The sequence below is a fragment of the Phalacrocorax carbo genome, chromosome 8, assembly GCF_963921805.1.
Source record: "Phalacrocorax carbo chromosome 8, bPhaCar2.1, whole genome shotgun sequence".
In the NCBI taxonomy this organism is placed as follows: Eukaryota; Metazoa; Chordata; class Aves; order Suliformes; family Phalacrocoracidae; genus Phalacrocorax; species Phalacrocorax carbo.
Window position 1 is genome coordinate 772,121 of NC_087520.1, and position 23,317 is coordinate 795,437.

The following is a 23,317-nucleotide window of genomic DNA, read 5'->3' on the forward strand; positions in this document are numbered from 1 at the left end:
AGGGATGATGCTGACTGTATCTGATACCTGGCTTCCATCTCTTTGAGGTACCCGATTACCTTGGGATGAGCAGTGGCTGATAGAGTCTCTCTCCGACTCAACTATCTACATGGCCTATTACACAGTGGCTCATCTGTTACAGGGAGGTAACCTGAGGGGCCAAGGAGAATCTCCTCTAGGCATTAGGTAAGGAGAGTGAATTGTTACGTTTTCTTGTTTAATTTAGTGTGCTTATCTCCTGAATTGTTCTTGGTAGAGGCTTGCCAAGCAGGCAGATTCTTTGCTTTTGTGTTTAAAAAGAATCATTATTAAAACTTAGCTAATTTACCGCAAATCCGCAGAAGGGAAATAAGGAAAGCGAAAGGAGTATGGTGGCCAGAGGGAGAGAGGAGGAGTGTCCCTGAAAGCAGAACCGTATGCAGAGTAAATCACCTTTTTTAATGCTTGTCTGACTTGCCTTGAAATGGTCCTTGCCAGGTGTTTTTAATTGTTTCCAGTGGCTGCTGAAGTGTCTCTGCTTATTGAGACTGCTTTGCAACTATAAAAATTTGTATGCTTCAGTGTACAAAGTGACAAGATTAGCACTTAGTTTTTGTCACTGTATTAAAAGTTGGTAACTCTCTTAGAAGCTTAGAACCACCTTTTATCCACAACTCGTGTGTGGAAACCTTCAAAGTAAGAGGGAGAAGGCATTTGTACTGAAACACCTCCCAGGATTGCTCTGTGACCTCGTGGTTGGGGTGGTTGTGAGCTTTCAGTGACAGAGATCGGAAAGCTGAAGTAGTACAGCTCACCTGGAATTGAAAAAACCACTTCCAATCTTGCCTTGAATCTTATGCTCTAATTCTGCATGTTTTATGAACTATTTTCTGGAGTTGTTAACACATTGGATCTTGAACATACCTTATTCAATGCTATGACTAATCCGAAAACCATTTCCAAAGTGAAGATTCTTACAAACAGAAATAGTTCTGAGAGACTTGGCAAGGTTTTAGTTATGGCTCAAGCCCCTCTAATTACAGAGAGGCTACCTACATTCTAGTCATGTATGGAAACAAACTTTGATGTGAGCATTCTGAGCACTGATTTATGGATTTGATGTAATTAGGTATATACAATTAGAGTGTACTCTTAGGCGAGTAGGTAACATTTTATAGTGTTAGCAAACACCTTCTACTAAGGCTTACTCTGTGGGGTAAAGTAAAAGGGCATTTATGGCACATTATGTCAGTCACCATTCGGTTACAGGAGCTAAGTCACAGTGCACAACAGTAATTTAAAGAACGATAACTACCAGCTCTAAACCAGCAAACGGGTGCATGTAAGGCCTTACACTGGTGGTATTGACTGTTGTTTGAACTAGCTGTTTAATATGTACTGGAGGTACTTCGGATCCAGAATGCTTCTCCTCTCTGCATAATACAGGCCAAAGCACCTTAGTAGATGTTAACAAATATTAAACTTTGATTTGAAATTATTTAATTTGAAATGTGTGCAGGTAGTGTGTGGGGGACTCCAGAGAAATTCTAAGCAGCTAGGAATAAAAATCTGTGTAGAAGCAAGAAGGTTTGGTGTTTTTTTTAATGCAGGCCAGTGGCTGCAGAACTGTGGGTCTAAGGTGCATCTCATCAGTGTTTCCATTCAAAATTGTGGATCCAACCTCTAGTAATTGGTGAAATGTGTCTTATAGTAAGTGTTCATTTTAAATGGATTAATTCCATTCAAAGTGGGGAAAGACCACTAATTTTTCCATGTAGGAGGTGACCTTGAATTGTACAGCAGTTCTCTTGTACTCCTGCTCTTTTACTTCCGTGGGAGCCAGAAGGAAGGGGTATATGACCCAGTGCAAGGGAGGGCAGGGAAATTCAGGTACTAGTAATAGGTTTTCAGTATTCAGTTAAGGTCACGAGTGGTGCTGGGGGTGGTGGCATTTGGAAAATAAATAATGAGGTTTCCAAGACATTCAAGATTATGCTTTAATTATTAATTAATTTTTCTTTATGGGAATCCTCGTGCTTTACTGGGAAATATCAAAGGCGTTTCAAGCAGGGCATGGCTTGAGCAGTTCTGAGTTCTGGTTTTGCTTCTGATGTTGAACTCACTCATCTGATCTCAGACGAAGTACCCGTATACTCTTTGTCCGTGTTTGCTCTGCTTACCAGCTGGAGTTTGTTGTAAGAATGAATCAACAGTTTTAAGCGGTCTTATTAAAAATGCTGTGGAGTGTAAGGAACTTTTACTGCCATCTCAGTATGCGACTAATTCTGTGCAGGGCACATCAAATGAGCAAGGAAGTCTGGGATTACATCTTCTTCAAGGAAGCTCCACTTCCTAACACAGAGGTTCCAAAAGAAAAGTTGGACAAGCTAAAGGAGGAGTTTGAATTTTGGTATCCTGTGGATCTCAGAGTTTCTGGCAAAGATCTTGTTCCAAATCATCTGTCGTACTACCTCTATAATCATGTGGCTATGTGGTCAGATCAAAGGTAAGTTTAGTGATAATGCAAAACAGGTGTGCAGGAGATAAAGCTGGAGAGTTGTAGTTCTGCTAATTGCTAATGGCCTTTTTGGACTGTACAACATTCAGAATTAGGTTGAAAATGTATTCTTTCATCCTGCAGCTTTGTTACAGAAGTTATTGACATTGAAGGCATTTTACCATTATTTCCCCTGTTTTTCCTAGAATCCTTTAAAGGTTTTAAGATGCAAGTTTATTACAATTCTAAAACATTGTTTAAAGCAGATCTGAAATCTGACTGCATACTATGACGTCTAGTTAACTTGCTGAAATCCTGTTCGCTCTAAACACTGGAATTCTAGCATATAGGATAATCGCCTCAGCAGTTTCAGTCAGCTCTAGAGAAAACCTAAGGATTTATATGTCCTAACGAAACAGTACCGTTGGCTTGGTGCTTCTCTAAGAAGATATGTGTGAAAACATTGAAACAGCATTGGTGTGTCTTCAGGGTTTTTTCCTCCTTTGGGACTGGAGACGATACTAAGTAGCAGTATCTAGAGCTAAACCCAAATGCAGCCGATGTTGGAATTATGGTGTTTGCTATTTTCAGTTTGTTTTAGCTGTCTATGGAGGCATGAAATGCTCAGTTAGGTCGTCATGTGAGACAGCAAATGCGTAAAAGTGGAGAATGAATTTTAACCTTATCTTTCATTGGCCTGCTTTATGAAAGTCAAATGTCTTCTGTAAATATCTCCTCCTATGTATTTTCCAGTATGAAATTGTATTCCCACAGTGGGATTGTAATTAACTGTATTATCATCAAGTTTTCTTAATTACTTCTTGAGGATCATTAAAACAGTATATACATATTCCCGTGGAGTATGTAGTAGGGGTTGAGAATCTTTGGTCACATGGTGCTTTTAGAAAGATGTAGTTCTGTGCATTAAGATACTGTGTTTGCGTTCCCTTGAACCTCTGCTTTAGAGTTGTATAAAACTGTGTACAGGAAAAGCTGTTTTCTCATGTATAGTAAAGATGGTCATGGAGAATTCGATACCTGCTTCCTCCGTTGGCAGAGGCCTGTGGGACTTAGCTCTGCCAAGTGCCGTCGGGCAATGCCTATCACTGGCCTTTAAATTAAATGTCACGGAATAGGAGGAGGTGGGTAAATGAGTGTAATTGTAGGTGCAATGCTCCCTGCCTTGCATTGCAGCAATGATAATCCCTAACCCTTATACTGGAGTTCTTCCCGTCTTCAAAGACACTCCTTAATTTTTTTTTTAGGCACCCCCTAGGTATTTTTTTGGAGATTCCACTTAAGGTGTGCATTCCAATCTGGAACGTGAAATGTTTGGTCTTTTTTTTTTTTTAAGAGAAAACATATTTACTTTACCAAATGCTTTGTATCTTGTCTTCAATCAGAGAGAAATGGCCGGTAGCTGTGAGAGCAAATGGACACCTTCTTCTCAATTCTGAAAAGGTATAGTGAGGTTTCATGTATGAGATGGCTTTTGTGGTTGTCAAAATAGACTCTTGCCAGCCAGACTGGAAAAATCCTTCTTAGAATTTAAGAGGAGGAAACAGTGAACATTCCAGTTCCTCATTGGTGCCTTCCAGGTCGTCATTGATCAGAGGTAAAGACCTGCCTTTCCTCCAATTCTGTCTAATGCTTTTCTTAAGTTAGCTGTTGTATAGCTTCACCAGTTTAGTTCAAATTTCAGTGCATTTCTGTTAAGGTAATATAGAATGTAGAAGGATATTTTTTGACTAAATTTTAGCTTTGTTAAGCATTGGAGTAGGTGCAGTGAGAGGAAAAAGTTTGTGCTAATGACTTGCTAATATATGCAAGTTCTGAAATCAACTTTAATTGAATTTAAAAGTACCTGAGCCTAGGAATTGGGCCTTGGAGGCTGCCCGATATGAAGCAAAAGACCCCACCAGAGTCCTTCTTGAAAACTCAGTGCAGGATGGGCTGAGAATGCCAATTTTGAAGCAGTATTTAAGTTTAATTTAGGTAGCTTCTAGAATTAAATTTTGGTACTAGTTTGTCCCATTTTTTTAAAGCCTGACGAAGTCTGGGGTGGAACCTGAGTGATGCAGAGAGCAGCTGCCATTTCCCTGCAGCTGTGGTGTATATGGACCTTCGCAGTAACTACTTGTGCGAGTCTCAAGACAAGCTCAACATTCAGGGGTTAAGTGAGTGCTTGCAGAGTTTAGTCTGCTCTCACTGCGAGACCTAGTTCAGATGTACCAAACTGCTTTTGCTATGATTCATGAGAAAATACTTTCTCAATAGTTTGCCCAAACCCTTGTTGCATCTGTCTTGCTTATCCAACAACAAAATGGATGTGTGAGAAAACAAAGACTCTTCTATTTCTTTTAGATGTCTAAATCTACAGGCAACTTTCTTACCCTAACTCAAGCTGTTGACAAGTTTTCTGCAGATGGTATGTTCTGACCTGTATCTGGTTTTCAGTTATGCCAAAATGACTAAAATTAGTGACTCTCAAAGGAGCAGTGGGTTTATTGGAGTAATGAATTGCAATCAATCTACCGTTTACCACCTGTTCCTATTTGAAAAGCCGAACTCTTTAGGAAACTGGGATGTGTTAGCACAATGCCTGTTTCTGGTGTTGAGACCTCTTAGAGGGTGCCTGTTTCATTCTTCCACATTCACTTAAGAGATCAAAACATAGGACGCTTCGTGTTGATGCACACCGTGTGTATACATGTGTGCCCTTGTTCCTCCTTGCATGCTCTTGTTTTATGGACAGTGGTTGTACTAGTCTGGTTCTCGGTGTCTCTCTGGTTTCCTTCCTAGGGAGGGCAGGGTACCTCTTCTGGGCAAAGTGCGTCCTTTGAGATATCTCTCTCTAGCTGGCCCGGCAGTTTGTAAATGCACTTTACATTTTATCAACTCGTAATGAAAAGTTAGTTGTAATTAATTTTGAGTCCCATGCCTCCTGCATCTGTATCTACCCGCTAATTGCATGCCAGCCATGTTAGCTGATCCAGTTTCTTTCAGGCATGCGATTAGCCTTGGCTGATGCTGGAGACACTGTTGAAGATGCCAACTTTGTGGAAGCCATGGCGGATGCTGGTATTCTTCGTCTCTACACGTGGGTGGAGTGGGTAAAGGAGATGATTGCAAACAGAGACAGTCTAAGAAGCGGTCCTGCCAACACCTTCAACGACAGAGTCTTCGCCAGGTACTGTACAAAGGCTAATAATACAGTTTGGTCCATTTTTTCTTCCTGCAAGGAGCATCTCTGTAGGTTTGGGTTTTTTTTCTACAAATTAATTCCATAAAAAAACCCACATTACAGAACAGATTACGTGATTGTGCTGCACTGGTGGCATTGATAGTGTTATTTTACACAGTGTTGCCATTATGTGGGGTAGACTGTGCAATATTGATGTTTTCACTTCGCTTCCCTTCCCTCCCTAGTGAAATGAGTGCAGGCATAATGAAGACAGACCAAAATTATGAGAAGATGATGTTCAAGGAAGCCCTGAAAACTGGCTTCTTTGAATTTCAGGTAATGTGAGCAAGAAGCTGCTTAAAAAAGCCACTATTAAAAAAAAGTGTTTCCTTTCTTTAGCTCCTTTGTAATAATGAACTCTTCATAAGAAATCCAGATACTTCAGCAACAAAATTGTTTGGAAGCAGTGCGCTTTTTGATATATTCAATAAACCATGTCTCCAGAGTGTCTGCTGAACCATGCCACCTAACGAATTACAGAGACTCCTTTATGTGGCTCCTTTATGATATTCAGGAATATGATTAAGCAGGCTGAATTATACGTATAATGATCATATTCATTGCGTTTTTCTTGGTACCTATCAGTGTCTTCATGCAAGCTATTCGGGGTGATAGTACCTGATACACAGTTGTGGATATTTTTGTCTGTCTGTGCCATAAACACTTTTAAAAGAATGCAAAAGTCAAATGGCCAACTGACAGATTCACAGTCAGGTTCTTCAGGAAAATACAGTTCTTGTAATAATCCATTTTTGAGTTCTAAGCTGCTTACGTTTTAAAGGCATATTAGAGCAAAGAATTGCGTGTGTTTTCTTCTAAGTGTTTCTCCATGGCAGCTGGAGTGCGTTAATGGTGGCTGCGCTGGCTGTGTTGCAGGCAGCGAAAGATAAATACCGCGAGCTGGCGATAGAAGGAATGCACGGAGAGTTGGTGTTCCGTTTCATCGAAGTTCAGACTCTGCTGTTGGCTCCTATCTGTCCCCACTTGTGTGAGCACATCTGGTCACTGCTGGGAAAGGTACTAATGTTCCAGTTCTGTCATTTGGTTCAGATCTAAGCTGTTGCTGATGTTTAAGGCTCGTATCAGGCTTATGGATGTCTTCTATGTGCAAGAAGAAGAAACATGTCTTATAATATGAAGAGCTGTGATAGCTTATTGTCCATAGGACAGTGAACATCAGCGTTAGCCTGTTACCGTGGTGATACATGCAACTTTAATACAAGTCACTTCAGTTGTCTGCTCAAAAAGAGGTGATCTAAAGTTAACCCAAATAATGCAATATTCCTACATTTATGCATGACATAATTGGTCATGACATGACATGACATGATTGGTTTGGGTTTTTAAGCGCCCTGTGATTGTAAATGAAATTATGTAGCTATATGGCAGGTGTACTTGTATGTGTAGTCCTTAACACACTTGCAAATAAATGCTTGGTGGCTGTATACTTCTTTTACAACCTAGTTATAGCTGGGTGCTTGCTGAGGTTCAAACTGTCTAAACTCCAGTTTCCGGTCACACTATAATGGCTTGAAAAACCACCATATCCTGATGCATTTTCATCTCGGTGCATGCCACTTCTTCCTTTCCTCAAAGCCTGATTCCATCATGAGAGCCTCATGGCCGACAGCAGGTCCCGTGGATGAGGTGTTAATTCGCTCCTCTCAGTACCTCATGGAAGCGGCTCACGACCTCCGACTCCGTCTCAAGAGCTACATGGCACCTGTGAAAGGGAAGGTGAAGTGCGCCGGGTCATCTTTCTGGGGGTGCGTAATTGATAATTCTGTATTGCCTCAGGACTCCTTCCTAATTTTTTTTGCTTTGTTTCCTTAGAAAAGTACTAAAGAACCTTCCCAGAAGCCTTCTCACTGTACCATCTACGTGGCAAAGAACTACCCGCCGTGGCAGCACACCACCTTATCAGTTCTTCGCAAGCACTATCAGGTGGTCACCTTTTCATGTTTCTTTGGGCTGCTTACCTGCCTTTCGTGGGCTTTCTTTTTCCTTTTGTAAAAAGCTTGTAAGCTGTAATTTGCTACCAAATTACTTAAATATAAAGCAAGATGGTTTTAATTTTCTTCATGCTTTTACAACTGTCCGATGAATTTTGGTGCTTAATGAAAATGTCCCGAGGAATATCATCGGTTTGACAGTATGATTTCATTGTTTTTTGACAATCTGAGTGAAAAGCGGCCCATGTTCTGTTATTTTTTTTCGTTTGCAAGTGGATACCTTTTAAAATATTCTTCCCAAGTATATTTCTGAGGAAGCATTGACTGACAGATTAATGCTGCCTTACTATGCAGGTGGGCTTAGAAGGGTGGTTTTGGTCCTTGAATAGGTGTGTACTGCTCAGTGATGTTAGAGAAATATGTTGAAATGGAATATACCAGTCATGAGTGGAAAAAAAGCTTTTCTGAAAGCAGAGGAATCTGTGCTTCTGACATGGGGAAACTGATGAGAGTGGCTTTTGGCATCTCAAGGAACCATTCTCCTCAGCTTGAACAAATCAATATTGTAGCTGGTAGATTAGAGTCGTGGCTTTTCTGACTTGCGATATTGAGATAAACCAATACTCCTCATGTGAAGTTTGTTTTTGGGGTATTAACCTTTGGGCGTTCTGTAGGCCTTTTTCTGCATCAGCATTAAAATCTGCTGTTTGATGCACTAAACAGGATTGTTGCAAATATCTAAATTTTGGATGTCAAACCCAAACAATTCAGGAAACTAGTGCTTAATAGTGGGCTTGTGATAAGGCTTAAATGTGGATTTAAAATGCATTCTGGTAGAAAACATAAGTATACTTATAGTCACCAGAAGGAACAATGCAGAATAATACTGAGTTGCCAGAACGGCAATACTTACCTGGGTGGTGGTTTGGGTTTTCTTTGTTTGTGTTGGTTGGTTTTTTGTGTCAGAGTTTTAATGTTTTACTTGTAAAATGTTTTAAAGGGATGAGAAAATATTTTATGGGGAATCAATGATGATGATAAATCTTGCTGGTATTTATAGGAAAGCACAAAGGGGTATATGGTATTAAAGGGCAAGTGTTTTTAATGATACCTCTGCTTTTTAATGGGTGTTCATCAATGTTTAGGTCAGTGGAGGTCAACTGCCAGATAATAAAGTAATTGCCAGTGAGCTTAACACCTTGCCCGAGCTGAAGAAGTATATGAAGAAGGTTATGCCTTTCGTTGCCATGATTAAGGTGAGCGTCAGAGGGACAGTTCTTGTTTCATTCACAAAAGCTTTTCCTCTACATGTCGGACAAAGGCAGTGATAATTGGTGACCTCATGCACGGGTGTTGTTGTTTCCTTTATTTCAGTCCTGGATCTCCTGCTAACTTTTGACTTCAGTCTCTGTCCTGCCCCTTGCTTATTTGGCACCTTCATGTTTTTGTTTATAAACTTCCCTGACATCTCTGGAAGAAAGAGATAATAAAAATGCCCTTACATGAATTGGCCCAGGTGAATTAACGGTCCAGTTGAGGCTTGGTAGTTTGTGTATTTTGCAGGTTATATAATCTGTGCTTCAAATACAGGTGGGTTCCTCTACATTTGAAATGCCTCACATTTGACTTTTCCAGTTTTTCAGGCTGAAATGAGAATAAGGAGTTTCTCTGCACACATAAAAAAAGCTCAACATTTGAAAGTTAAGAGCAAGGCTAGAGATAATAAATTGCATGACATTTAAGGGAGGAAAAAAATGGGGTGTTCTGAGCCCTGAATGGAATTATGGATTTTGTCTATCATTCTCATGTTATCACTAATATTCCAACATTTCTCAGTATTATTTTCCCGGAGTCATGCAAGCCTGTGAAAATCTTGGCTTGTGTTGTTTTTTTGTTCGTTTGGCTTTGTTGGTTGTCTGGTTTCGTTGTTTTAAGAAACTTTCGTGCTTGCTGTTGCAGATAAAAATCCAATACAGCAACTAGGAAGGTTCAAGAATAAAGAATAAGCAAAATTTTGAACAAAAAAATAGGGGGGGTGGAGTAGGATTTAAAACCTTCTTGAATTCTACTCATGATTTGTTGAAGTTGAGAGGGATTAGTAATGGAAAAAATCTTAATGAGTGTAAAATATTACTTTTCCTCCTTAAGCTTTAGTTTGATTTTAAAAATGCATGTAATAATGTCTTCTATTTGTAAGCTTTGCCATATTTTATAAATGGAGGTGCTCTTTTGCCCTCTCTCTAGGGTTATTCTGATTACTCCTTTTCATGGTAGCTCAGAAGCCTTCAGAGGAACAGAGAGCACGAAGCAGCTATGAAGCTTCCTGTGAAAGTGAAGCATGTAAAGAGATGTAGTGATGGGTTAGATGAACTGATACAGTTGGAAAAGGTCAGACAAGCTTTCAGTCCTACAAGCGTGTTAGGTCTGAAACATGCCTGATTTTTGATGTCCTTAGTCTGGCATAGTTGGTGACCCTCGTGTGCAGGGGATGGGCACGCGGAGACTTACCCAATAACCGACCCTTCCACTTCTGAAGAGCAGAAAGCAGTTTCATGTGAAGATGTAGAAACATCTGAGCTCAGACTCCCTAGATCAGTATGTTTTTCTGTGAAACCATTTATTCAGCAATTCCGGTGTACAAGGAGCATTTCTGCTTGTGCTCCCTATTCATCAAAGGAGAGCTTAAATGTAGAAGAAACTTGTGATTTACAAAGGGAAGCAATTCAGCGTTAATGTAGGGAATCTTTCACATTAAACTGACGAGGAAGCCAGGAAACCACAACCATGCTGAGTCTGACAAAGCAGAGCTTCAAAGGAGACAGCTGGCTCAGCATATGAAAGAAAGAAAGGGACAGATTAAATTCCAAAGAGGAAGTTCTGTTTTAGTTGAAAAAAAAAAAAAATTCACATGGTTTTTATATTGCCTTTAATACTTTCTCTCTTGTGACTGTTGCTGTTGGCTTTCTGGACTAATTAAGTTACTTTTATGTTAACATATAAAGTAGTTGTTATTTCCCTGCAGAGAACTTGTTTTACAACTGCTGTGAACATGTCCAGTTGTTGTATGCCTGTCCTTTATTTTAAACTAGGTCATAAGACTGAGTTTCCTGCTGTGAAATACCACTGAAATGCTGACTTATTTTGTGAATTCTCAACCTGCACATTAAGTAGGGATTATAAATAACTGTGAATGTCAAACTCCTTTTCAATTCTGTATTAAAAATGTGTTCTAATTGCTCTTACTCCTCCCATCAGTGTCACTAACTCCCTGTAGAAGAAACCCTGTTACGAGAAAATTATTGCTCCTACGTTAGCATGTTGTGCCAGCAGAGAGCTCTCATATTTAAAAGCCTATTCTTTTCATGACTAATGTAGATAGCTTGCCATTTTGAAGCATCATTTTACTTGCAGAATTTAGAGGGTTTTAATCCTGCCCCCCCTCCTCTGACAGGAAAATCTGGAGAAGAAGGGTTCACGTGTTCTTGATCTGGAACTGGAATTTGATGAACGTGCAGTGCTCATGGAAAATATTGTCTATCTGACAAATTCCCTGGAGGTTGGTATATACTTGGCATATTCATTGCTTGGTTTTTATTAGGATAGCTGGAGGACCAGCCTTTCCTAAGGCTCTATGCCTCTTTACATTGACTTCTGGGTGTACATTGATAAAGTAATAGTTTTTTATCAGCTTTCTGTGTTTTGATCTCACTGTTTAAATTTGTCAAATACAGGTGTATAGATCTGTAAATATAGGCATGAGACAGAGTGGTAGGTGTGTAGTATACAGACAGGTTCCTAAAAATAGAGGTGGGTTTTGCTGCAGTACGGGTTGTACCTGTGATGGTAAAGTCCAGTGACACTTTTGAAGAGACATTTTTCTCTTGAGTCAACCGGTATCTGACATTTTTTTCAGCTGAAGAAGTGAGAAAGAGATACCTGTTTCAAGACATTACTAACAAGGATGATCAGAGTCCTTAGCCTTGTATCCCTGGACTCTTACAGTGGCATGTTAACTGTAGATTACCCTGCCTTCTTCAAGGAGCACGTGCTGGGCAGGGCTTTTAGAACTATGGTATACAGTAATATGGGTGCCAGTCTGGTAGCAGTTATGCTGCTTCATATGATATCCAGAATTTACACCTGTTTGAAGAATTACAAAATACATATATATTGATATTGCAAAACTCCATTTTGTAACCTGTACAGTATGAAATAAATGTGGTTTTATTGGACTTGTCCTGTATCACAGCCAAGTCAAGACTGAGCGACAACTTTTTATTGTAAAATATCTGTAAATCTGCAAAACTCACTGAACTGGGGGAGGGAGCAGTTAAACAGTGGATCTGTTAAACAGGTGATCTTTCACGTGGGAGAATCTAGAGAAGCTTGAGAACTGGGCTATGAAATCTGAAGTTTAACAGCAGTTGTCAAGTTCTGCAGCAGGGTGGTGTTAACCCACGTTTCTGTGTCAGTTGGAACTGGCTGGCCAGCCATCAGCTCTGCTGCGAAGGACTTTGGGGTTACTGTGGGCTTGTCAAGATTAATGTAAACTTAACGCGAGTGTGCTGTCGCTGCAAATGAGCCAAGCTGCGTGTTGACCTACATTAGGGGGAGTTGCCTACATAGGACGTGGTTTGGCAAGTCGAGGGAAGTCATCCATCTCCACTCAGCTCTGCTGAGCCCAAGCTCAGAGTATGTGTCGGTGTCGTGCCCCCCTCATCTTCCCCCGCTCTGCACCCCCAGTTTAAAAAGGCTGCTGAGCAGAGGGACGTCAAGATGGCTGGGGGAGCCTAGGGTGCGTGGCCGCCCGCGAGAGGCTGGAGGAGGTGGGCTTGTTGCGACTGGCTGAGGGGAAGATCTTGGAGAGATCTTCTGTGGCTTGGAGAGTTACGAAGATGAGAAAGCCAACCTCTTTGTTGGAAGTGGGCTGATAGTCCAACAGGGACAGTAGCTGGGAGTTACTGGTGGAGCAGCAGCTTGTGAGGCCGAGATGGGGCGTGAGGAGAGGCGTGTTGCTAGGGCGGCAGTGTGCTGTTGGAGCAGGGTGCCCAGAGAGGCTGGGGGACCTCTGTCCTCGGAGGCGGCCGTGGTCCAGCGTGGGCAGTAGTCCCGCTTCGAGCAGGGAGTTAGGTGACCCTCAGAGGTCCCTTCCAAACAATATGCTGTGATTTTGGGGGTGCTGTTGTTGCTTTATGTCATTGCACGCTTACTTTCTGCTTTACTGTGCGAACAGTTGTTTGATAGGCCTGGTGACTCCTGTTGTTCCCTCCAAAATAATTAAACTCCTGTTTATTTCCTTCTCTACCCGTCCCTCCCCCCCCTTTTTTTTTTTAACAGCTGGATCACATTGAAGTGAAGTTTGCCTCTGAAGCAGAAGATAAAATAAAAGAAGACTGCTGTCCTGGAAAACCATTTTCCATATTCAGAACGGAGGTAAAGTCAGAAATTCAGATATTGGAAATCTGAAAACTTAATTAAAAACAAACAAACAAAAGCAAAATATGCTATTTTAAAACTTTGAGACATGAACATCGGATTTTTTTGCCTTTGATTCAACACCCTGTCAAAACAAGAAACATCTCCTGAAGCAATCATGATTTTTTAAAATTCCTCTGTACAGAGCCCTAAATGTGACTGTGATTGTACCTTAGCTTTAAGGCTCTTCCAGTCAGCAGAATTTAATGATTGGGCTGAAGGCTGTTAAAAACAGGTGACCTGACCATTAGCATATTCTTCTATTTGTTTCTTTTGGCTATATGCCTCAGCTACCAGCCTTTAGATAAGGCAGACTGAATTCTGGTTAAAAGTAGCCAAAACCAGAGAATTAGAAGGGCTTGTGCAAGTGTGGCTGAATCTCACTTTGCCACTGTTATTCAGCAGTTGTTGTGTTGCTTATCATACTTATTTTAAGGTATTATAAATTTCCATGTGAAACTTTGTATTACCTGTTTGCTGAATCCTAAAGTGTTTTTTAACACTTTCTATATTTATCTGTTAGTTTATAATAGGCTAATAAGTGGCATTCGGTTGCATAAAAATAAAACCTTTCAAAAGTGTTCCTACAGCTACGTCATGGAGTCTTGGAAGAATTAGTGAGTAACGTGTAAGATTAGTGAAACTCTGCAACAGTGGGATCGTGTATGAATATTTCTAGCTGTAATACTTTTCAACCATAAAAATCTGATTAATTTCTCTAAATATGTCCTAAAACTTGTGTATACTGTGGCTTACATTTTGAAGAGTTGTGGGAGTGCTTGCGTTCTGCCACTGGCAGTCCGTGGTTCTAAATGAAGTTTATCCATCCAGAGTATTTGTTGATAGATGATGATTATTTGTTTTAGTTTCATGTTTCCTCTGAGGCTTGGATCACAAACACAGATTCTCCATTAATGTTTGTATTAACTCTCTTACAGCCCAGCGTGTCTGTATTTTTGGTGAACCCCCAACCATCAAACGGCCACTTCTCTACAAAAATTGAAATCAGGCAAGGAGACAATAGAGAGACGGTGATCAGACGCTTAATGAAGATGGACAGAGGAATCAAAGGTAAAATACTAGCGTGTGTGTACAGCTGTCATGTGCTGATTAGATTAATGCTTCTGGGAGAGAAGTGGGAACAGCTGCTGAAGCTTGTGCTGCTGTCATAGGTGCTTAGAAAGGAGAAAGAAGGTTTGTGTCTGAGTGACCAAGAGAAGAGATAATCTGCAAATAGGCAGGCTTTTCTATGGGTTTTCCTCCCTAGTCTTTAGTTCTGCCACTGGTACGCAGAAACCTAGTTTCAGCCAGAGAATAACATGATGATATTTCCCTTGTGAATTTCCAAGGAAAAAAAGTTAGTCCCATAACTGGGTATAGGCAGCTGCTGCCACTTCTATTTTGGAGCCCAGAGCTGAAAAAAAAAATTACCAAATTTATTTTTCTATTAAGCCTAAGGTAAATTAATTTAACAGTTGCTACGTTGGCTCCTAATTTCTGGCCCAGTTCATAGTGGAAAACTTATCTGTTCGCTTAAAACTGGGATTACTGAAGAATTGCTCAATAGCTGATCAATTACCATTGTTTGTGCCAAACTCGAACTAGCAGCTTCTGCGAGAACTAGTTAAATATTCCTTCTGAATCCTCTGAGTTGTTTCTTTCCTCTTGTATTCTCTATGCACTAATACTTTATTTCAGCTGTTAAACGTTGAACTCTGCAGTTATAAGAGGCACAGTAAGTACTGGAAGTGTTTCTTTGAGACCCCTCAGCCCATGGGCAATAGAAAGCATTAAGACAAAAACGTTTCATCACCTGTGGACCTGACTTGCGTTTCAGCTGTTGTTCCATCCCTGGTGGTAGCTGGTTGCCAGTAGCGGAGACCCAAGCGAGAGTGGCTGGCGAGCCAGAGCTTGCTGCTGTGTCTGGCAGCGCCGTCACCGCTCGCTTACCAGAAGCTGGTGTCTCGGTGGTGATGCAGCGACGGCTCCGATGAAGGTCTCCAGGCAGAGCTTGGGGCCGCTCCTTTTATTACGGGACGCTTACTTTGCGCGTGTCGAGTGCTCTGAAGTGGCTGCTGTACTGTGGTTCAGGAACCTGAATTCCATCGGTGGGAAAAAATCCAACTCTAGGGAGGTTCCTTTTATTTTTTGGCAAAAATCCTGATTGCTGCCAATAATTACTTGGCCTGCTCTTGCTTCTTCGCTTTCTGAAGAGTTTTCTGTCTAGTAACTTCATGGAGGGCTTTTCTGCTGCCGCATAAGTTCTTGAGGTGATGTGCACTGACAAGACAGAAGAGGAGAGATGCTGTTCTCATCTTTGTCACTCTCGTGGTGTGGCACTGAGAAAAGGTTGGCCTCTTTCCTGTGTTTGGCCATGTTGCAGTTGGAATAAAGTTGCTTTTTAGGAGTGCTGCTGTGGTCAGTTTAGGTGTTTGTGGTATCTTGGCAGTCTAAAGGTGGTCTTTGTAAGCAGCAGTATTCCAGGGTGGGTGCTTTTCCTTTATTTTTCTTGGAAATCAGCAGTGCGTTGTCTAGCCTACTTGTTGATAATTTTAGTATTCCTCATTTATCCACCTGCTTGGAAAGATGTTTTAGGAAAACACAGAATAGCATGTTAAAATTTCATGTCAGACACCGTTGAAACAAGCATTAAGTTTCTGGCCAGTGTAATGAATGAAAATAGCTTTCTTAAAGGAACAGCAGCTGTGTTTTTGTTGAACGCAGGAATTAAGAATCAAACAAATCTGAAGCACTGTGAGGTGGGTACACAAGGAGAACTGGACCTCATCCAAAAACTTGTGACAGCAGAGTAATTTTTTTTCTTTCTGTATCTTTCAACAGCTTGTGTTTATATTAATGTTTAGCTGTAGAACAAAGACAACTACATACTGATGATGGTGGACACAGAGAGGAATATATGATAAAGTGTGTAGCAAAGTACAGGCAGGGGAAATGCACTGTATATGCAGCAGATGTGTGTGCATGTCTACTAGCCTTCTGCTAGGTGGGTATTTTGAAATGATGGAAAACAAGTGAGATGAATCTCGCTCTGTGTTTTCCAGAAGGTGTCACTGTTCTGTTGGTGCACAGGGTCAGGAAGGCTGTACTTGGAGGAAGGCTTGGCTGAAAGATCCCAGGCTTCCTAGAGACTTTTCTTGGTCTGCTTAGCAGTCTTTCATTAGGGTGCATTTTAACAGGGAGTTGTATTTGAAACAGCTCTCACCTTCTCCTTTCTCCCAGTCCGAAATTCATTCCTCAGAAATGGTACCCTAACTGTTCAGTTACTGGTAGCTGTCCCAAAGCCAGGTAAGGCAAATTTAGTGCGTGGAGTGTGGCATTGGGAGTTGGTATTTCTGTGTGGTTTATCCCCATTTCTGCTGGTAACTTGCTGTGTAACCACTGAATGACATCGTTGTAGTGGGTGTAAATCTTAACATGAATGTTCCTCCCGAGAGAATGTGTTGTCTTGGAGCAGATAGAGAAGTACCAAGTGTTAAGTATGGCTTTGATCAATTCAGTTGATACTATAGCTTCTGTGTAGATCCCGTAGCCTAACTAGCCAGTCTCTTTACTGCAGATCTCTCTAAAGTGAAGCTGATGAGGTTTGATGATCCTGTGCTTGGGCCACGCCGTGTTCCAGTCCTTGGCAAGGAAGAAGCAGAGAAAACGCCTATTCCGGAGCAAGCCGTCTTCCACATCGACCTGGACGAGAAGCGTGTTCGCATTACTGAGAATGGCCTGACAAAGGACATTGGTGACACAATTGTTTATCTCGTTCATTAAACTGGCGCATACCTGGCTTGATCCCTGGCGGTGAGAGAGTTCATAGAGTGACTTTGAAACCGTTTGTCACGAAGAAAGATGAGAATTTGTTCTATGAAAAAAGCCCACCCATACCAACCTAATTCTGCATGCAGGTTCACCCCTACTCTTTTAAACATGGATATAATAAAATATTTTCCTCTGGCCCTTCGGCTTTTCTTGAAAAGAAACAGTTATCCTGAATGTTAACTCGTCGAATCTTCTTCTTCGGCTGTGGCTGTGCTTCAGAAGCAAACTCAAGTGCCACACTCAGAATTCCGCTCCCTCCTAACTAGGCTAGGCTCTGGGTAGAGAAGCTGGTTGTAAATCTCCCGTGATAGAGGGGGAGAAGTTGCTTGCACACTTGAGTATTTTACTTCTCAGTGACCCACGTGACTGAACACCATTACAGCACTTTTACACAGACTAGCAGTTCAGAAGTAATTTGATGCTGAGGAACTCTTAAGCAGGAGTTAAATATGAAAGTTTTCATGCTTCTCAGCTCTTAAAATGGGAGCGCCTGTAGCAAACGCTGTTAAAGACTTGACTTTTCCTTTCTTATTCTTTCATAAAACTATTCATAAATCTATTTTAAGTAGAAAGGTTAAGCGTTCTTTTCATAGATTTTAAATTGTGATTTTTTTTTGATAATTTCAGGGCTATCGCAGACTGCTCTTTCCCTTTTTTGAGTTATGAATCACCACATACAGCTTCCGGACTTCTGTCTGCAAATTCGTGAAGGTGGCTGGTGACAAACAGCATACTTTGTTCTGCACCATTGCTCTTCGGCAGTTTCACAGTTCTTGATGCTCTGTATGGCTTTAACATTTGAACTTCCTCTAATAATATGTTACGGTGTGGGAGGAAAGAGCAGTGCAAGAGCCCAAGACTGCACCGAGAGCGCCAAGCGCTGCTGAGTGTGCCGTTTTCTGCCCCTCCCTTTATTATCCCTTTGAAAAGGCAGGTTTTGTGGTTATTCAGGGACAATACGAGCTTCCCTTTGCTGTTGCTTCTCCCCAGCCCTGCTAAGCAAATAATCACGCAGTTCTCTGAACAGGTTTGCTTGTCAAGAGAAAAAAAGGTGATTCCATCGTTTAAGGCAGTCCCTGGGTGCTGGGGAGCGGCAGGTGGAAGGGCCGAGGCTAAATACTGCTGCTGCTGCAGGGTCTTGGGAGAAAAACTTTGCCAGCCCTAACCCTGGTGGGCCTTTTGAAGGTGCTGGAATACCAACGGGCAGGAGGAATGTCTGCGGTGGGCAGAGGTGCCTGCTGGCCGGTCCCGGTGAGCTCGTCCCTCGGAGCACTGGGCTGGCGGCAGCTGGCGCCGCCTTCTCGGTGCAGCCTCTGGGAGAGAAGAGCCCAGGCAGCAGCACGGCCGCGGGGACCCGGCTGCAGCGCTGCGCCGGTCGCGTCCCTTCACCGCTGCACCTGGGGCTGGGTTCTGTGCTAAAGGTTCGCTTTTGTGTAGTCTGAGGCTTGAGTTCCCTTCCAAACTGGAAAAAATAAACGCCAGCACGCATATCCAGTGCCACCTCTCATGTGGCTGGTTTCAGGAGGTGTTTGGCGCTCGTTTTCAGAGCGTGGCGGGGAGATGCCTGTGCCGGTGCTGCTGTGGTACACGCCTTTGAGAACTCCATCTTTCTGCTCAGCACGGTGGTGGGACGGCGAGGTATTTCGGTGCCGTGATTGCGGAGCCTCCTGAGCCGCTGTCATCGTGGGAACAGGAACCCGATCCAAACTCTGCGCTTGCTGGAGGAGGAATCGCGGGCACCAGGGCGGAAAGTTTAAATACCCTCTGTGATGGGTGACCGCCGAGCCCAGCTCTGTTGTGGGTAAGCGTGTAAGCTCTGTGACAGTGTGACGCAGCGCCAGCGTGGGGAGAGGGGCTTACAATGTCCGACAAAGAATCCAAGTGGCGGGGGGTCGATGTGCTCCCCAAAACGGGTCTCAAACACCGCGCTTGTTTGGCTGGCGCTCTGAGCAAATTTGGCCCGCAGGCTGTGAGCAGGTGTCCTACGGAGGACGAGAGAAAGGATTCGCGGTTTCCAAACAGGCTGAGGGTGGGCGCAAGATTTGCTCTGTTGTCTCCGGAGGCTGACCCTGGATCCGTGACGGCGGAGGCAACATTGGTGGTGTGGAACTGGAACCCTCGTGCTGCCCCTTGGAACTTCTCGGTGGGTGCTCTTCCCACGCACGTGCGTTTCCATCGCCAGCGCTCCTCAGAGAGCGGCCGAGGACCGGGTGAAGCGAGCTGATCGGAAAGGTTTCCTTAATTTCCTTATGCAAAAGCAGCTTTCTTAGATCCAAGAAGCAGGGATTACAGCAATAAACACCTAATATATTGACAAAGCAGCAGGCAGATAATCTGAGCAGATAAAAATTAGTTTGGAGTTTTAGAACAATAAATATTGCTTCTTTACTCTTTATGTGCTTTTCCCCTCTGGCAGCTGTCCAGAGAGCAAAGACTTTCCCACAGATGTTTGGGAGAGCTGGTTCATAAAGGGGTTTTTTTTTTGGTGTTTTGGGTTTTTTCCTGCCATCAGGGGCAAGTTAAACAGTGGTGTTTCTTATAGTCTCAGTTCAAGTGAATCAGCCCAGCTGATTGTTAATGAGCAAGAAGATAGAGCTAAAAAGCTGGATTTTTTTTTTCTAGGATGGTTTGTTGCCTTCCAGGAGGTGTCACTGCTATGCTGGTTCTTGTGCATTTTTTCCCCAATAAAAGCTAGTAACAGGATAAAGAGGCTTTCCTGGTATTAGATTTCCCACATTATTAAAAAAATTCTGGCCTTACTTAGTAGTCCTTGTGTTACGATTTTGGTTAGAGAAATCTGGAAAGGGAACCTTTTTTCTTCTTTTTAACTGAGCCAGTTTTTGGCGTAGGTGAACACACGGCCGTGAAGAACAGGGTTATTGGTGCTACTTCCCGGCTCTTCCAGTTCCCTGCCGTAGCACCGCAGGGTATTGCCTTGGCTTTGAGCCCGTCGCTTTTCCGCCGCTCTGGAGAACGCACAGACACTTTTCTCCGAAGTGTTGCGAGGCATCAATGATGTTTCTTACCGAAGGAAGTTAAAATATTTTTAAAAGTTCAGAGGAGCAGCACGTGCCGGCAGCTGCAGTGCCTGATGCCACAGCAAGCTGGACGCAGCGCAGCTCCGTGCTGCTGCGCTGCCTGAGGATGGGATGTCTTGTCTTTCTGGTCTCAAGGAAGGAGTACAGTTGGGAGCCCCATCCTTCGTTAACATCATAAATCATCTGGTTTATATATATGCATATATAAGAATATATAAACCATGTAGGTGATGAGAAATGAAAGCTCACTCTTGCGTATTTTGCTACAAAATTCCTCTCTGCAGTGAGACTTGGGTAGGGCTCCTCTTACTCAGGAATTCAGTTCAAAGCAGTTTATTAATCCCTCCAGGCTTCACTGGCAGAAGAGAGAATTATTGACTCTGTGGCACCAGCAAAGTAGCCAGAATCTATATTTTGTTTAAATCAGAAACAGTTATTCTTCAGCAGTGCCTTATTGTATCAGAAGGATTGCACGACCTTTGGTGAATTATGTTGCGCCGCAGTGGGGAGCGGCAGAAATCACCGTGCGAGAGCTGGAGGTGCATGCCAGCTGCTGAGCTGGGGAGAGCTGCCCAGGAACAGCTACCAGGAGGCTGCCTTAGAATGGTCTTTTTTAGTATTTGCACCATACTTTCGAGGATCACCGTCCGTGTCCATCGGTTCTGGAACTGCCCGCGGGCAGCGGCAAACCTCGGTGCAGTTGCAGAGGTGGGCTGCTGGCTCCGGCTGCTTAATGCGAGGGGGCTGGAGGCGTCCTGAGCCTCCCCTTCCCCCCGGCCCCGCGCGGCCCCGCTGCCCCCCGTCCTGTCACACGGGCAGTTTCCGCGCTGCCGGTGCTCAGGAGCCCGGTGCGAGAGTGGCACCACCAGCACCCGGCCAAACCGCCCGCCCGGGCAAAATGGGCGCCGAAGCCCCTTCCAGCGCAATCGCGACGGGTTCGTTACGTTACAAGGACTGGAGGGCCGGAGGTCTGATGCCAGCACGGCTTTTGGCACCCGAGGGTAATTTGTGGTGATGCAGCTGCGAGATGCTAAAGTCCTTACGGGGATCGTAATTCGCGCTGGAAGCACTGGGGCCTCGCTGCGGGCGTGGAGGGTGGCGGAGGTCGGTGTGGAGCTCCGCAGCAAGTGAACCCTGGGACGGGAGCTGGTATAAAATACAGCAAAATGGTAGCACTAACCCCATGAATCTTCCTTCCTCCCCCACAAGGCCACTTCTTATATGTAGTGTGATTAAAAATGGGCAGAATCTTTTAATTTTGTGTGTCCCTGTTCCTTCCTCCACAGCAGAGCGGAGCACCAGGGGAGCCTGGGAGGAGCCAGCCAGCGGGGACCTCTTCGATATCTGCTGCAACAGGGCAATCCGTAGGCGTGTGCGTGGCTTCTTGTAACTCCCCGACTGCCTCTGTAGTTCCCGCAGCAAAGGAACACCGAGAAAGCAGCAAGCTCGACCCTGTTGCTGCTGCTGCCCGTCCCACCCGCGGTGCCCGGGCTCCAGCTCGGCGCAGGCTGACCCCGGCGGGGCTGGGCAGCGGGCGCAGCCTCCCCGCAGACCACCGGCGGGGCCGCCTGTGTGCCGGGGTCTGCGGTGCCCCCCGCTGCCCCCGCCTGCGGCAGAGCTGTGGCAGGGAAGCGCAGCGGCCTGTGCCGCGGGTGCCCCGGCCGGGTACCCCAGCGCCGCTGAAAGCCGCGATGAGGTAAATCTGCATTTTGTCTGTGGCGTGAAGGGGATTCAGTTGTTGCTCCCCTGAACTTTAAGCAGGGGCAGGTAATTTCTGATCCATTAAGCAGAGATGTGTCTAAGAGGGAGAAAATTTCTTTCTTTTGACATTTTATTTCTTTGGTAGCAGACTGGGTTTTTGCATCCTTTCTTTCCTCTTTATTTGGGCGGGGGGTCACATTACTTTCCTCCAGGTTTCTTTTATGTCTTTCATAACGTGGGAGGAGGAGAAAATCATAACTACTAATTTGCATTAAGGATGTGATTTAGATTCAAAGGCACGGAGCACTTCAGCAGTGCTCTCTGAAAATAGTTCTTCGGGTTTTGTTCTGACACCTCTAAGAGCTGGGCTGCTTATCTGATGGAGGGAGGTTTGTAACGCTCCTTGGCTGCACACGTGGCAGCTGGGGTTTGCAGGTGTCTGCTGGACCCGAGATGACCGAGGGGGCGAAGCAGTGCCGGGGCCGGAGCGTCCGCAGGGACCCAGCGGTGCCGGGGGCCTCGGGCCCTGCTCTGGGCAGCCGCTCCTGCCGCGCACCTTTCCCTGCTCCGGGATCTCGGGTAAGGAAGGCAAAACCAGGCTTCTGAGCAGTCGTTCCGGCTGATGCTTGTTTGGTTTCCATTTTTGGCTGGATCAGTTGGGTCATGAGACTGTGCAACAAGCGCTAATCGCTTAAAACTGGGGGCACAGCTCTGACCTCCAAACCTCTGCTCTGTGCAACCTAAAATATCCTTCCTGTACAGCCCAAAGCATCGTCCTTCAGTGGGTTTTGGTTCTCTTGCCATGCCAGCTGCTCTCACAGGTACAAATCCAGGCAGTCTCCTCATCACAGCGCGGTGGCAGGGCTGAGGCCCTCTTACTTCCCAGCTTTTGGCATTTTTAAAGAACTCACTTAAGTACTGCAGGGCTTTCATACACAGGGACTTACCGATGAGTTAACAGGACAGGAAGCATTACGTTGTTATAATAAGGCATTGTTTTAAGTACTTCAGTGTTGTTATAAAACAGATTTTATCACCGTGGTTCCATAGTAAAGGTCCGAGAGCTTCGGTTCTGCTGGAGGTGGTGTTTTGTGCTGGATGTCTTTACCCCTGAACTGCAAACATAGGCCATACAAATGAATTGCAAGAGACTGTGAAAGCAAAGCTCTGTTGAATTTACTTCAGGCAACAGCAGAGAGAGAAAGCTGAACGCCGGCATGGGAGTCAGCACTGCCCTCCCGGGTACCCCGAGGATGGGGCAGTTCGTACTTGCTTCTCCTTTCCTTCTGCTGCAGCAGTGTTGCACAGACTTCAAAGTCTGTCTTCACTGCTGTTGGAGAGACAGCTAGCAAAGGGTTCTCCATCTCCCACTTAATAGCAGCAGCTCACCTGGCAGGGGAGATGACGCCTGGACCCCACGTGTGGTGGGACGCGATCCAGTGTTGGGGATAGCCTTTGCCATAAACACGGGGAACTTGCTGGAACTGAGGCAAGGTTTTGAAATACACACACGGATCAGTTAGGAGACATCCCTCTTTTCCTCTGGTGTAAATCTGTTGGGGATCTGAGAACTTCAGCTGAGATTTTTCTTGTCTAGCAG

The 23,317-nt window shown here is 44.1% G+C and overlaps 1 protein-coding gene and 1 long non-coding RNA gene across 3 annotated transcripts in view; both read left to right on the forward strand.

Annotated features, from left to right (window-relative positions):
• The window catches only part of LARS1 (leucyl-tRNA synthetase 1), a 34,024-nt gene extending 16,910 nt beyond the window's left edge, over nucleotides 1-17,114 (forward strand). For both annotated transcript variants that reach the window (XM_064458215.1, XM_064458214.1), the window contains exons 19-32: nucleotides 48-186; nucleotides 2,273-2,485; nucleotides 3,880-3,937; nucleotides 4,841-4,904; nucleotides 5,483-5,666; nucleotides 5,906-5,996; nucleotides 6,597-6,737; nucleotides 7,317-7,457; nucleotides 7,554-7,664; nucleotides 8,818-8,928; nucleotides 11,124-11,228; nucleotides 13,010-13,105; nucleotides 14,086-14,218; nucleotides 16,725-17,114. In XM_064458215.1, coding sequence (XP_064314285.1) covers nucleotides 48-186; nucleotides 2,273-2,485; nucleotides 3,880-3,937; nucleotides 4,841-4,904; nucleotides 5,483-5,666; nucleotides 5,906-5,996; nucleotides 6,597-6,737; nucleotides 7,317-7,457; nucleotides 7,554-7,664; nucleotides 8,818-8,928; nucleotides 11,124-11,228; nucleotides 13,010-13,105; nucleotides 14,086-14,218; nucleotides 16,725-16,930 — 1,793 coding nt within the window. In that variant the 3' untranslated portion in view covers nucleotides 16,931-17,114. The remainder of the gene's footprint in view (nucleotides 1-47; nucleotides 187-2,272; nucleotides 2,486-3,879; nucleotides 3,938-4,840; nucleotides 4,905-5,482; nucleotides 5,667-5,905; nucleotides 5,997-6,596; nucleotides 6,738-7,316; nucleotides 7,458-7,553; nucleotides 7,665-8,817; nucleotides 8,929-11,123; nucleotides 11,229-13,009; nucleotides 13,106-14,085; nucleotides 14,219-16,724) is intronic.
• A 3,143-nt stretch (nucleotides 17,115-20,257) lies between these two features.
• LOC135314628 (uncharacterized) overlaps nucleotides 20,258-23,317 on the forward strand; it is a 46,876-nt gene continuing 43,816 nt past the window's right edge. Inside the window, exon 1 of the long non-coding RNA XR_010374121.1 lies at nucleotides 20,258-21,712. This is a non-coding gene — a long non-coding RNA (uncharacterized LOC135314628). The remainder of the gene's footprint in view (nucleotides 21,713-23,317) is intronic.